This window comes from Montipora foliosa, chromosome 6, assembly GCF_036669935.1.
Source record: "Montipora foliosa isolate CH-2021 chromosome 6, ASM3666993v2, whole genome shotgun sequence".
Taxonomy (NCBI): Eukaryota; Metazoa; Cnidaria; class Anthozoa; order Scleractinia; family Acroporidae; genus Montipora; species Montipora foliosa.
In genome coordinates this window covers 63,664,633-63,676,204 of record NC_090874.1, presented here as the reverse complement: position 1 = coordinate 63,676,204, position 11,572 = coordinate 63,664,633, and the positions used below count along the sequence as shown (strand labels likewise).

The window sequence follows — 11,572 nt, the reverse complement described above, 5'->3', positions numbered from 1 at the left end:
TTTCTTACAATACTGTATGTTTATTTTCAGGCTCACGACATGGAGGTTCCCAAAGCTATTATTCAGGTTTTAAATGTAATTGAAGAACAAGCATTGCAGCTTTTTCTCTCAATGCAATGCGGGATTTCACAACAATCTAGGTACAGTATTTAACTTCTGTGGCTTGTTGCTAGTTCACAATGCTGTGCAGAATTAATGGTAAAAGCCGCAAAACTGCCACTCTTCATTTTAAGGGGAAATGTTTAGCAGTTAAACATGGTTGTCAAATTTTGCTTGCTACTCTTAACCGATTCACACTTAAAGTGCCTCCAAGTAAAATTGTCTGGTGTTAGCCAGAGTGAAATCTTTAAGTCTTACTTGCAGATGGGGAAAGTTAATTATACTCCAGTTTACTCAAGGGAATCTTTTGGGATAAAACATTGATCAGTGTTTGTTATATAGCTGAAATTTTCCCCCAACAACATGGCTTTCATTGGTTACTTCGAGGTCACATGACATCTAACAATAAAACTGTTTCCCACCAAAAGTCTCTGAGCGGGCAACAGTGCAAAATCCATGACGTCAGTGGGTAACAGTGCACTGCTACCCGCAAATGTTTGCGTATACCGCCGTTGCTGTTGCTGTTGCACGTTTTTCTTTTTGTGATATATAACAAATCACTTAATGACTGGTCCCTCGGGAAACAGTACATTTTGTTTCCCTCGAATTTCAATGTTTCCCTTGACTGCGCTTCGGAGAAACGTTGAGATTCTTGGGAAACAAAATGAACTGTTTCCCGAGGGACTGGTCATTAAGTGTTTAATGTTACATGTGTGTTACGAGGGCTAGAAGTTCCCTGAAAGTTAGTTTTTAGAAAAGAACTGCATGTGTACTGTAAGTATTGCATAAATACCCTTTCCACATGATGTAAATATTGAGATAGATACTGACGTGCCCCTTGTAATTGGATACTACGGATTCTTTCCATTGGACAGAACTGACTGGCCAAACCGGGCATTTGGAAGGACTATCTCTACAACGCCTTCAAATTAGCACACTTCGAGGATGACATATACTCCTTCAAAAGAATGCGAGGTATTATCATGCAAGTGTTCCTTCAAATTGTTGAATTTTCTTTGCAAACTGACGGGTCTGGCCGGCCAGTTCTGACAAAAGGATAATACCCTAAGCTTTACCATCAGTTTGTATGGTGTATAGCTTATGCTAAGAAAAACACCAGTTTCTGCTTGTTCACCGAACTAAGTCCTGTTCAGTTTGATTTATATTTGACTTGGGACTCTGGGTTTTCCCTCTCGTTTAAAATGACACCGAGTTAGTAACATCTGGCTTTGGTGCTGTGCTCTAGGATTATTAATGGAGATAGTGCTTTTGGCTGGATCTCATTTGAGCTGGTCTGTAATTCAGTCTCTAAGACTTGAGGAAGTGCTGGAAGTGAGATTCACAATGCCGTTCTATTCTCCTAGATTAAATATGATTGTATCCTCATGTAAAAAATTATACTTATTATTTGTCGTTGATAATTTATTTATATAATTTAATTCTGCAGGAGGAAGGTCCTTTCACTTTCCGTTGGTTTGTTTCTGCAACACATTATGGACAATTTTGACAAGAAAATCAATGATGAAAAGTATGAGCTTCACGTTTGATCGCAATTTTGGGGTATTTGGCTTTGAAAGGTTTTTTTCAATAAATAACAGTGAAATGTAGTCCTCTGTGATTGGGTCTGACTGAGAAACCCCTACATATGTTTTTGGAACATCATCATCGTATGGTTATTTACCCTCGGATTTTAGAGTAGCTTGATGTAGTAAGTATCTCCCAAGCATTTACCCTCCTCAGCATGATACACCACAGAGGACAGACCACAACCCCGGGAACTCCATTCCCTACTCTATGCGAATAGTGTGCGGGTTCTTTCATGTCCCAGGGGGTTATGAACATTGACGGGTTGTGAGATGGGGCCTACAGTTTATCGTTCTTATACCAGAAGACTTGAAAGTCTAACCATTTGTAGATGTCATTACAAAGGCAGCACTTTGGTCCGACTGTAGTCGAACTCACGACCTCCCGCATGGCAACCCGATGCTCAACCAACTGAGCCACTGCTGCGCGGGTGGAGAGGAGGACACCGGTGATATAACAATATTGACACTCACCTTTGTCAAACCTCCACATTTGTTGTTGTTGTTGTTGTTGTTGTTAAACTCGTCGCCAATAGATGAGCTTTGGAATTGGTGCCTTAGATGTAAGACAGGGGGTGATGTAGTCCAGGCAGGGAACGGCAGTATCTCTGACAACACTACGAGGGGGAACCATCCAAGCAGCAGCCAGCAAACCTGCACCGTCACACTGAAAGGAATTCATTGGAAAATCATACTTACCTGCCAGAAGTTTTGGGGAGTCTTTGTTTACATTTTTGCTTTATTAGCATAAGCCCATCGTTTTCTAATCTATCAGCCAAAAAATCATTATTGAGTATTGAAAGTGCATTGCATAAAGAGCTATCTCTGAAACTTTGAGTGCAATTTACCAGGTAATCTCTGAGTACCAGTATTAAATGACGCATTAAAAACTCGAAATTTTGCAAAGAATGTATAATGGGCTCATAACGCTTTTGCTTCCCAAGAATTTATCAATTTTGTGGTGGCCAATAACTCGCCCGTTATGAAAGCCAAAAGGTAAAAAATTGGACTTTTCACTAAGTTTTAACACGTTCTTTTATCTTTTGAAGTCAATTTGTTAATAGCAATGAGTTTCAGTTGAGTGTCGTAAAACCAAAACCAAAGTAATTACTTTGGCCAATCAAAATGGACGGAGACAATCCAGTAAACCAATCAAAACTCGACGTTATTACACGTAGCCGACACAAAGCGCGGGAAAATGTGCACGCGCGAGCAACGATTGGGCCATAAATCAACGGGAAAAAACTCGGTCCGTAACTTACAGTACGGACCTCGCACTCGGTTAGTAAGAGGTATTTATTATAATGCAAGCCCTAAAACGGTTTTTTTTTTAGAGTGGCAAGACGAGAGATTAGCATATCAGTTTGAAACAATCCAATAGCGATATTTCCCTTCAAAATTCATAGATTCACTAGATTCACCGCGTGTCGGTGGCGCTCAGTTGGTTGAGCATCAGTTTGGTGAGTTTGACTCCGGCAGGACCAACACTCAGGGTCTTAAAATAACTGAGGAGAAGGTGCTCCATTTGTAATTACATCCGCAAATGGTAAGACTTTCAAGTCTTCTCGGATAAGGACTGTAAACCGTAGACCCCGTCTCACAACCTTTGTTCATAAACTCTGTGGGACGTCAAAGGAAAGGAAAGAAAAGGAAAGGAAAGAAAAGGAAACTTTATTTAAGTGTCTAGTCGTTCTAGCGCTGGAGCACTAATTGGGGATACTGTAAACTGAAATTAACAATTAACGCAAAGTCAAATGTTGGTTTTTGAGCAGAGGGGAAAATCGGATTACCCAGAGAAAAACCTCTCGGTGCAGAGTAGAAAACCAATGACGCCGAGTCTGGGAATCAAACCCCGGCCACATTGGTGGGAGGTGAGTTCTCTCACCACGGCGCCATCCCTGCAGAAAAGATCCCAAACATTATTCGAAAATAGTACGGCACATACCGGTAGTTCCCGGTGTTGTGGTCAGGCCTTTCGTTCGAGCCTTTCCTTTAGCAATGTAGTCCTCTGAACGATCGATGAGACCACGTAACAGTAAACAAATAGCAGTCAAATTGAAGGAGTCCAACTGCTGAAACTGGTGAACCTAAACCTAAACCTAAACCTAATTCAAGGTGTCTTTCGACACGTCTCCCCTAAAAGGCTATCATAATGCATTCACGCTATTTCTCCAATTTGACTTGAAAGCTCGCCATTCAAAGCCATAATTCAAACCCTTCAAACCAGGCCTAATAAGTTTAAAATGAGTGCTTTAGACTTCCTCGTTTTTGATGAACTTGTTCAGTTGATTCACATATCTTTTTGACGGTGGTTTTTGGCTCCGTTGTCACAGCTGGTTTTTTCGTGAAGAAGTGATTATTGTTCATCGTGATGGTTAAATAAATAATGAAAGGTATAATTGTTTGTCTTACGATGTAGTCACTTGGGATGTAAATCGCGACGTATCGACCGTCTTCTGATAGTATTCGTCGGGCGATAAGGTCGACAGGTTACACGCTACTATACTTCGTTTTTTTTCTCCAACAGCGATTACAAACTGATGCTGTTTTCTGCCCATGACACTACAGTTGTACCGCTTCTTTTGGCTCTTAGAGTATTCGACGACAAGTGGCCAGATTTTGCAGCCGATGTGGCATTTGAGCTCTACAGAGATAAGGTGTGGACGACGGTTATTTTGGCTGTGCTGATGAAGTACACGATCTGCACTGGTGCACTTTTTTTCCCCAGGCCGCCATGTTTACTCCAGCTCGGCCAATGACAGTTCAACAGTTACTAAAGCCGTGTTCACACTCAACGTTGATTATGATCAACTGAAGTATACATCAAGCTATCATACTCCATTCAATTTTATTCAATTATGGTTCTGTTCACATCTGCGAAAATTCAAATACAATACGCACGGTAACCTCGTAGTGTGAGACAAAATGGCGCCGTATCTTGTGGATGCCACGATTATCATCACCATCATGTGCTTGAGGCGAGAAGAGAACCAAGGATAGCTTAAGAGAATAGAAGAAGACAAATCCAAAACCTTCGCACCATAAAGCGATTAGAAGTTTCGTCAGCTCATACCACCACGTGCTCGCCATTCTGTTCAATTACTCATGTAATTACTTCAAACAAGCCCTTTGAGGCTATAATCAGGGACTGCAATTAGTTGATGTGAACCCATTTCATATTTAATTCGATTATAATTCGATCATAATCGAGGCTTAATGTGAACACGGCTTTAGTGATTATGGTCAGGGAGTGCCCGGAATGATGCTACGTCCAATTATAATTGCAGGAAGTTAATACTGATATTACTCATCGATCAAATAAGACAGCTAACCGGAGTCGTAACTATGCAGGAATGTACTGCAACACCCTTAACAATATGTTTTTCTTCATAAAGTTATTACATTTAGATGGAAATAATTAACAGAAGAGGAATTATGTTGTTTAGAGACACCAGCTCTTGGGCATCAGGGGCGCTTGGTGACAAGAGGTTTAAAGTGTTTTCAAGTCAATTTTGTAAATGTAGTAGTTGTCGTTGCAATCGCGGTTGCTGGTGTTGTAGTTGTATTTTATTCGTAGATCGCTGTTCGTAGTCTCTGATCATAGTTTGTACTAATCCTGCACGCTTTTTCTAAATTCTCAAAGTCCGCCACAAGCAATCAGTACATTTCATGAATTGAAGCGCGATTTGAAACTTGAAACCACCCTACACATTGTTTAATCGTTCTGTTCTGTGGGGGACCTTCCTCTTGGTGGTTGTGATTGTTACGGGCAGTCACATGACCAGGCGCACCCAGAGTTAGAGAGACCTGGGTACGAGGTTGCTGTGAGCTGCAGCTGGAGGCACCTGTGTGTGCTCACTTCCAATTTCACCTATGAAAATGAGTAAGCGAGATTTATGCTCTTTTGTTTGTCTTTTTAGAACCGTGTCCATTATGTGAGAGTTTTGTACAAGGATGAGGTGTGTGTGCGCTACTTTAACTTATGTTTATTAGAGCGAGTTTCAATCGAGTGTCGTAAAACCAAAACCAAAGTTATTACTTTGGCCAATCAAAAACGAAGGAGACAATCCAGTAAACCAATCAAAACTCGAAGTAATTACACGTAGCCGACACAAAGCGCGGGAAAATGTGCACGGGCGAGCCACGATTGGTTTTGGTTTCACTTCTGGTTGGTTGAAAAAGTGGCGCGTTAACTTTGAACCAATCACTGAGTGAAGAATTTCAAAAGCAAAGCAATTCGTTAATTACTTTCTCGTTTGTGGGACAGATACAAATTAGTAATTTAAATCAACAAAACAGCATTAAAAAACATCCCAAGTGAGGGAGATAACCAGTTGGTTATCGGAGTCATGGTCCCGTCGGGACAACGAAGACGAGGCTAGTCAGTGCTAAGAGGATACGTATGTTTACGCTTCCTAACTTAATGTATCGGGCAATTCTCATACGAGGAAATATTCTATTACGAATCAGCGAGCTGTTTGGTAATCGTGTGGTTTCTTTCTCAATAAGAGAACGATATGTTTCGTGTAGTACGGTAGCAGCCAAAATTCTCGCCTGATGCTCTAAATTGCCGCTTTTTTGTTATTCAGCATTCTCTGACAGGAAGCAAATCATGACCTCTTCGAAACGCCCTATATTGATGCATTCTTCGCTGTCTTTTCCTTTAATTTGCAGGAAAAGATTATCCCGGGATGCTCAAGTCCTATTTGTCCTCTAGACAAGTACGTTTCTTACTATGTTTACAAACAATGCAGCAAATAAACTGAAAAAGAAAACGAAACAAGGGAAGCTTATTTGGCTTCATGATTTGTGTGCTTGCGGGTTTCCTGTGTCTGGTATGAATGGGACTGCCGGTATTCAAATCCGAATGTTGATCATTTCTTGGCTTTATTTGTCCCGTTATCAGTTTTTATGTTGACGTGGGGAAAAAAACCGAATTTTCCGGAAATATAAACCAGATAGTAGCCGTTTTACTGATTGATTGATTGATTGAGGCTTTTCCCGATTTTGCGACGCTTAACCGGAAGTGTTTTTTTGCAGGTTTAAAGCGTTGGTCTCGGAGTATTTTGTGGACAACTGGGAACAAGACTGCAACGCTAAATTATGAAAGTGATCGTACGATCCTCTGTTCTCTGACGCTTTGAGTTATACGTAGGACGGAGCTAAGTATCATCGTTGATTCATCCAATCTTCCTTTGAATTCGACAAAAGCCTTAAGATTTTGGCGATGAGGACGGACGTTGGCGATGCTCATGGGAATGTCTTTGGTGACGTTATCCAAAATAATAATCCATCAATGATAAATGAATAATCGACATGTAAACTTAATTTTCTATATATTTCGCATAGGAACAAATCTTCTTATAAAGAAAGTAAAAAATGGATGTAAGAGACAATAGAGTAGGGGATAAAATCAATGACTAATTTAATACACCATGCAAATAAATGACGGTCTAATAATTGAAAGTGCCGAAGAACTGTATTTACAACCTTCTAAAACTGCCTCGATCGTGAAAGCCATTTGTAAAATTGGGGGTCCGGGGATCCTGTCCCGGGGAAATTTTGAAATTTGTCCTCCTAGAATGCATTTCTTACATTCTGGAGCACAAAGTAGGGTATTTGAACAGAACACTAATATCGTAGCGGCGGGTCTAATTTGCAGGTTGCAGGTTACAGGTCGCAGGTCGCGGGTTGCAGGTCATTGTTTCACCAATACAGAAAGTATCCTAAACATTCTTAAAAGCTAACCTTAGGCCTAATTAGTCCTAAACAAAAGTTTTTAGGCCTAAGGTTAGCTTTTATGAATGTTTAGGATACTTTCTGTATTGGTGAAACAATGACCTGCAACCCGCGACCTGCGACCTGCGACCTGCGACCTGCGACCTGCGACCTGCAAATTAGACCCGCCGATATCGTAGTGCATAAGTGTACTACGCACAATGTCCGCAGCCCGTGCATAAATCACGAAAATGAACAGTTCTCTTGGAAGCGTACTTGAATTTCAACAAATGAGCCCTCAAATCGACAAGAATTTCTGATGCTGGTGAATAATAAAGCAGCTTCTGTTTCCAAAAATAATTCGTCTTGGAGAATGAATTTTTGACTTTGAACCTCAAGAGTTAGACGATTGTGATCTTTGTGTTGAATTCGCACATTTCTTGTCGAACTTTATAACACTTGAAAGAAAAAAAAGATTTACGAAAACAAAAACCCAGTGTCTCTTTTTGTCACAAATGTTTCCTTCGTTTCGATAGTAACACGCATGGTAACACGCAAGGTAACTTGATCAAAGGCGGTCGCTGAAATCGATGTTGATTTTTCGATTTACTTGTGCAGCCAAAATTGAACTTTGCAAAAATCTCACTGATGGTAACTTTTTATATTCGCGGCAAAAAAATTTATGTTATACTGATGAAGGATTTTCTCATTCTTGATCGACACGTCGAAAAAACTTCCTTCTGCTCTTGCAAAAAACTCGATATTTGTTTTGCATAAAGCAGGCTTACAAAATCTGTGCCGTACTTAGTTCGCATTTTTGAGCGTTAAAGGTCATCTATTTTGAGGTCTCCCATCCAGATACTAACCCCGCCGGAGAGGACTTGACTTCAGTGAACTTTTGTCGTGGAAAACTCACCCTCGAAGCCACTGTTTCTTGATCCCCTTTTTGTTCAATCTTTCCTGGTTTAAATATTTGTATGGGAAATATTTTCACTTGCGTTTTGTACGAAATCAAAGTAATTATTTGATTTTACTAGTAACTAAATGTCTTCTCGGGGGGTTATAGAGGTTTTGCACGGCAGTCATGTTGCATGGCAGGAACAATGAAAATGCTTTGCATTAGAAAGAACATTTGTTTCCATAGAAAAAAAGAGTCCATTGTTCCTGCCATGCAACATGGCTGCAGTGCAAAACCTCTATTTACTTAAGGCATCTACCGTGGCACTATTATGATTTACGATACCAAAACAATATCGTGTACTATTAGAGCTACATATTTAATACGCACAGACAACTTGAATCTTCTGCAAAACAAAACTCCGCTCTGTTGACAGTTATGGAATAAAGCACTGTGTCAAGTTACTACACTACCACACATGCGCAGCCCACACGGTATCTTCCGTGAGGATCCTTTGCATTCTATATACAGCTTCCTGCTTCCATTTGTCGTTAAATGTCATATTGTCACGCTTCAAATGTAATTAGCAAATCAGGCAGCTTACACCAAGTACTTTTTAAACCGCTGCCTCAAAATCGTGTGTGCTCAATCACCGCCTTTGAACGAGCCTCCTTAAACAACAATAACCACGACCAGGTTTTCTGAGCCCGCGAGACTGAGCAGCCCCCAGCAAACCATTGTTTTAACGAAAACCGCTGGTCAGCAACCTGGTTCTGGTCATTGCTGTCTAAGGTCATCCCCTTTGAGCATGGACAGGGAAAAATAGCCATGGCGCGCGGTCGAAATAAGGGAAACAGAAATCGCCGACGAAATTACTCAGCATTCAGGCGTCTCTTTTGTTTGTGATGATCAAAACTCTGCCGATCCACGGATCGTGTTCTGTGCAAATCTTTCTCATGTTATTCGTAAAATTTGGGGTAATTTCCAAGGACAAGTAGTGGGCGAGCCGGCGAATTTTGCCGGCTGCCGGCTCTTATTGATCACGACTTTTGGAAAACCCTGTAAATAATAGATAGATAGATAGATAGATAGATAGATAGATAGATAGATAGATAGATAGATAGATAGATAGATAGATAGATAGATAGATAGATAAATAAATAAATAAATAACAGTAACAGTAAACTTGAACAAGAAAAGGAGGCCAAGATATGGACTTTCCTGCAGATATTCTTTTTATCCGAGGGCAAGTACGCGATTAGGTAAAGGTTGTAGCCGGCGGGCGGCGATATTTTAACTATTTTAGTTTTTTGTTGTGCTGTTCGTTTAGCAAAAAAGTACGGCACAAAACTTGATGACTGGCTATTGTCTTTCATATCCTTGCGTGCTTGAAAAGTCATGCTATGTAAAAATTGCTGTTGGGAGGAGGCGTTGGCGGAGGAAGGAAATATTAAATTTATCACGACTTAATGTTCATTGTTCATTTTAAAAGCAAAGTTTAATGAATTCTCGATGAATTTTGTGCTCTATTTAATAAATGGAGATGTATTTATCGTATAAGGACCCAGCTGATGATTAAACTAATCCTGGATCACTGGAAATTTTTCATTTCTCATTCATTGTAGTGATTGTAATCAGCTTGTTTGCCAAGATTCTTGCCGGCCATCCCGGTTAACAGGTCAATCGACACATCTGGGTCCTGACGGAAATTAATCGCAGATGGCAAATTTACTTAACGTTTCTCCTTTTCGAGGCTCCACTAATCACTGAATTAAAAAAATCGACCTACGGATGTTTCTTTTCAGGAAATTAAAGGTCCTTGTAAAAGTTTTCGTAATAATACTGGACACATCTAAATAGGTTGCACATGTGTCAGGCTTTTTGAATTTTTTTAATGAAAAGATGTGTTGGTAGTAAGATAAGGAGACCACCCGTCTAGGACGCCGTGTGGATCGTGTATGTCTACTTAAAAAGGAAATTTTAATTTTTATTGTCAACCTCAAGTAACGATAACATGATGTTAAAGTATACTTGTCAGTATACGTATTGTGTCTTGTCTAATTCAGATACCGAGCTCTTTTCAATGTCTAGACTTCGCCTGTTTTCCTTACAACTTATAACGTGAATATAAAATCTTGAACAGCCTTTTTTCCAAGAGAGTAACTTGTCTATGTAAAACCTACACCGTGCTGGAAATTAACAGTCTTCATTCTCGACTATAGTGATAAACCGAGGAAATCTTCAAATGCACCCAGTTTGGAAATTAAAACAGCATCGAAAGCTTGTAAAATCCAACTCTGGTGTAAGACTGAAATCGACGATGGAAAAATTCTTTTTACAACCTTCCTGTCTTCTCAACTCAGTGGGGTAGCTTCGACAAGTTCAGTGGTTGTAATGCTAATGATGTTTGGTCTACTCATTCTATCATTAAGCAATTTCTTACGGAAAAGTGTCGCAACACCATGAAAGAAAATTTGAAAGGTTCAAAGTCGAAAAGCAAGAATAATGAGTCATCATTTTTTTTACTGCAACCGAAGCTGGAAACCGACACCACATGCTGGGATTTATGTTAATTTGATTTCAAAATGAAAATATTGAAAAAGGAAAAAAATTGGCGCACCCAAACAAGATCTCCACAAATCCCTATGTTGGCGTTATCAAATAAGGCTTTCCTCACGACATGGCTTCGGATATTTTTTTCTTAACGACCACCTGCACAAGTCCTTTCATTATCTTTAGAAAAGAAAAGCTTGTGATATTTTCGGGCTTAAACGTGCGCTGTCATAATTTGCTTCGGTTTCACTAAAATATTTCTCTCTTCGATCAAAGGTCACTCGTCGGAGCGAGCACTGGTCAGCACTGCGTGGTATAGCAAGTCTCCCCATGTATAGGACACAGTAGAACTTTGCGTGTCCATTGATTCATTTTTCTCAAATGTTTTATTTCGGCCACAATGCAGGAGACAATTTTAGTCTCAGTGGGAGTTTCAAGTTTTCTTGTTTCACCTTATTGGGGGGCTTTCGGCTCGGGAAGAGGGGTCTGTCTTCAATATCGAAGAATAACCTTTCACTTCTCCTGCCACGAGATAACGTTTATACTCATCCGCGTTGCTGCTCTCGAGGGTTTTTCTTTAATGGAGCCAAAAAAACCGTAGTTTATCTTCTGTTGCCTTTCTCTGTCCTCATTTTTATTAATTGCTTGACTAATGGTCCCGGAATTGCTCATTGTTTAGTTTTAAAACATATGATAACGTGGTAGGGTATTATAGGTGAGA

General features: G+C 40.1%; 2 protein-coding genes across 2 annotated transcripts in view; both read left to right on the top strand.

Annotated features, from left to right (window-relative positions):
- Positions 1-7,145, top strand: part of LOC138008112 (lysophosphatidic acid phosphatase type 6-like) — a 19,529-nt gene extending 12,384 nt beyond the window's left edge. Inside the window, exons 5-10 of the mRNA XM_068855316.1 lie at positions 31-140; positions 1,547-1,627; positions 4,210-4,339; positions 5,603-5,641; positions 6,357-6,403; positions 6,723-7,145. Coding sequence (XP_068711417.1) covers positions 31-140; positions 1,547-1,627; positions 4,210-4,339; positions 5,603-5,641; positions 6,357-6,403; positions 6,723-6,789 — 474 coding nt within the window. The 3' untranslated portion in view covers positions 6,790-7,145. The remainder of the gene's footprint in view (positions 1-30; positions 141-1,546; positions 1,628-4,209; positions 4,340-5,602; positions 5,642-6,356; positions 6,404-6,722) is intronic.
- The window catches only part of LOC138008121 (inactive tyrosine-protein kinase PEAK1-like), a 301,176-nt gene that overhangs the window by 226,718 nt on the left and 62,886 nt on the right, over positions 1-11,572 (top strand). The gene's annotated exons all lie outside the window — the stretch shown is intronic.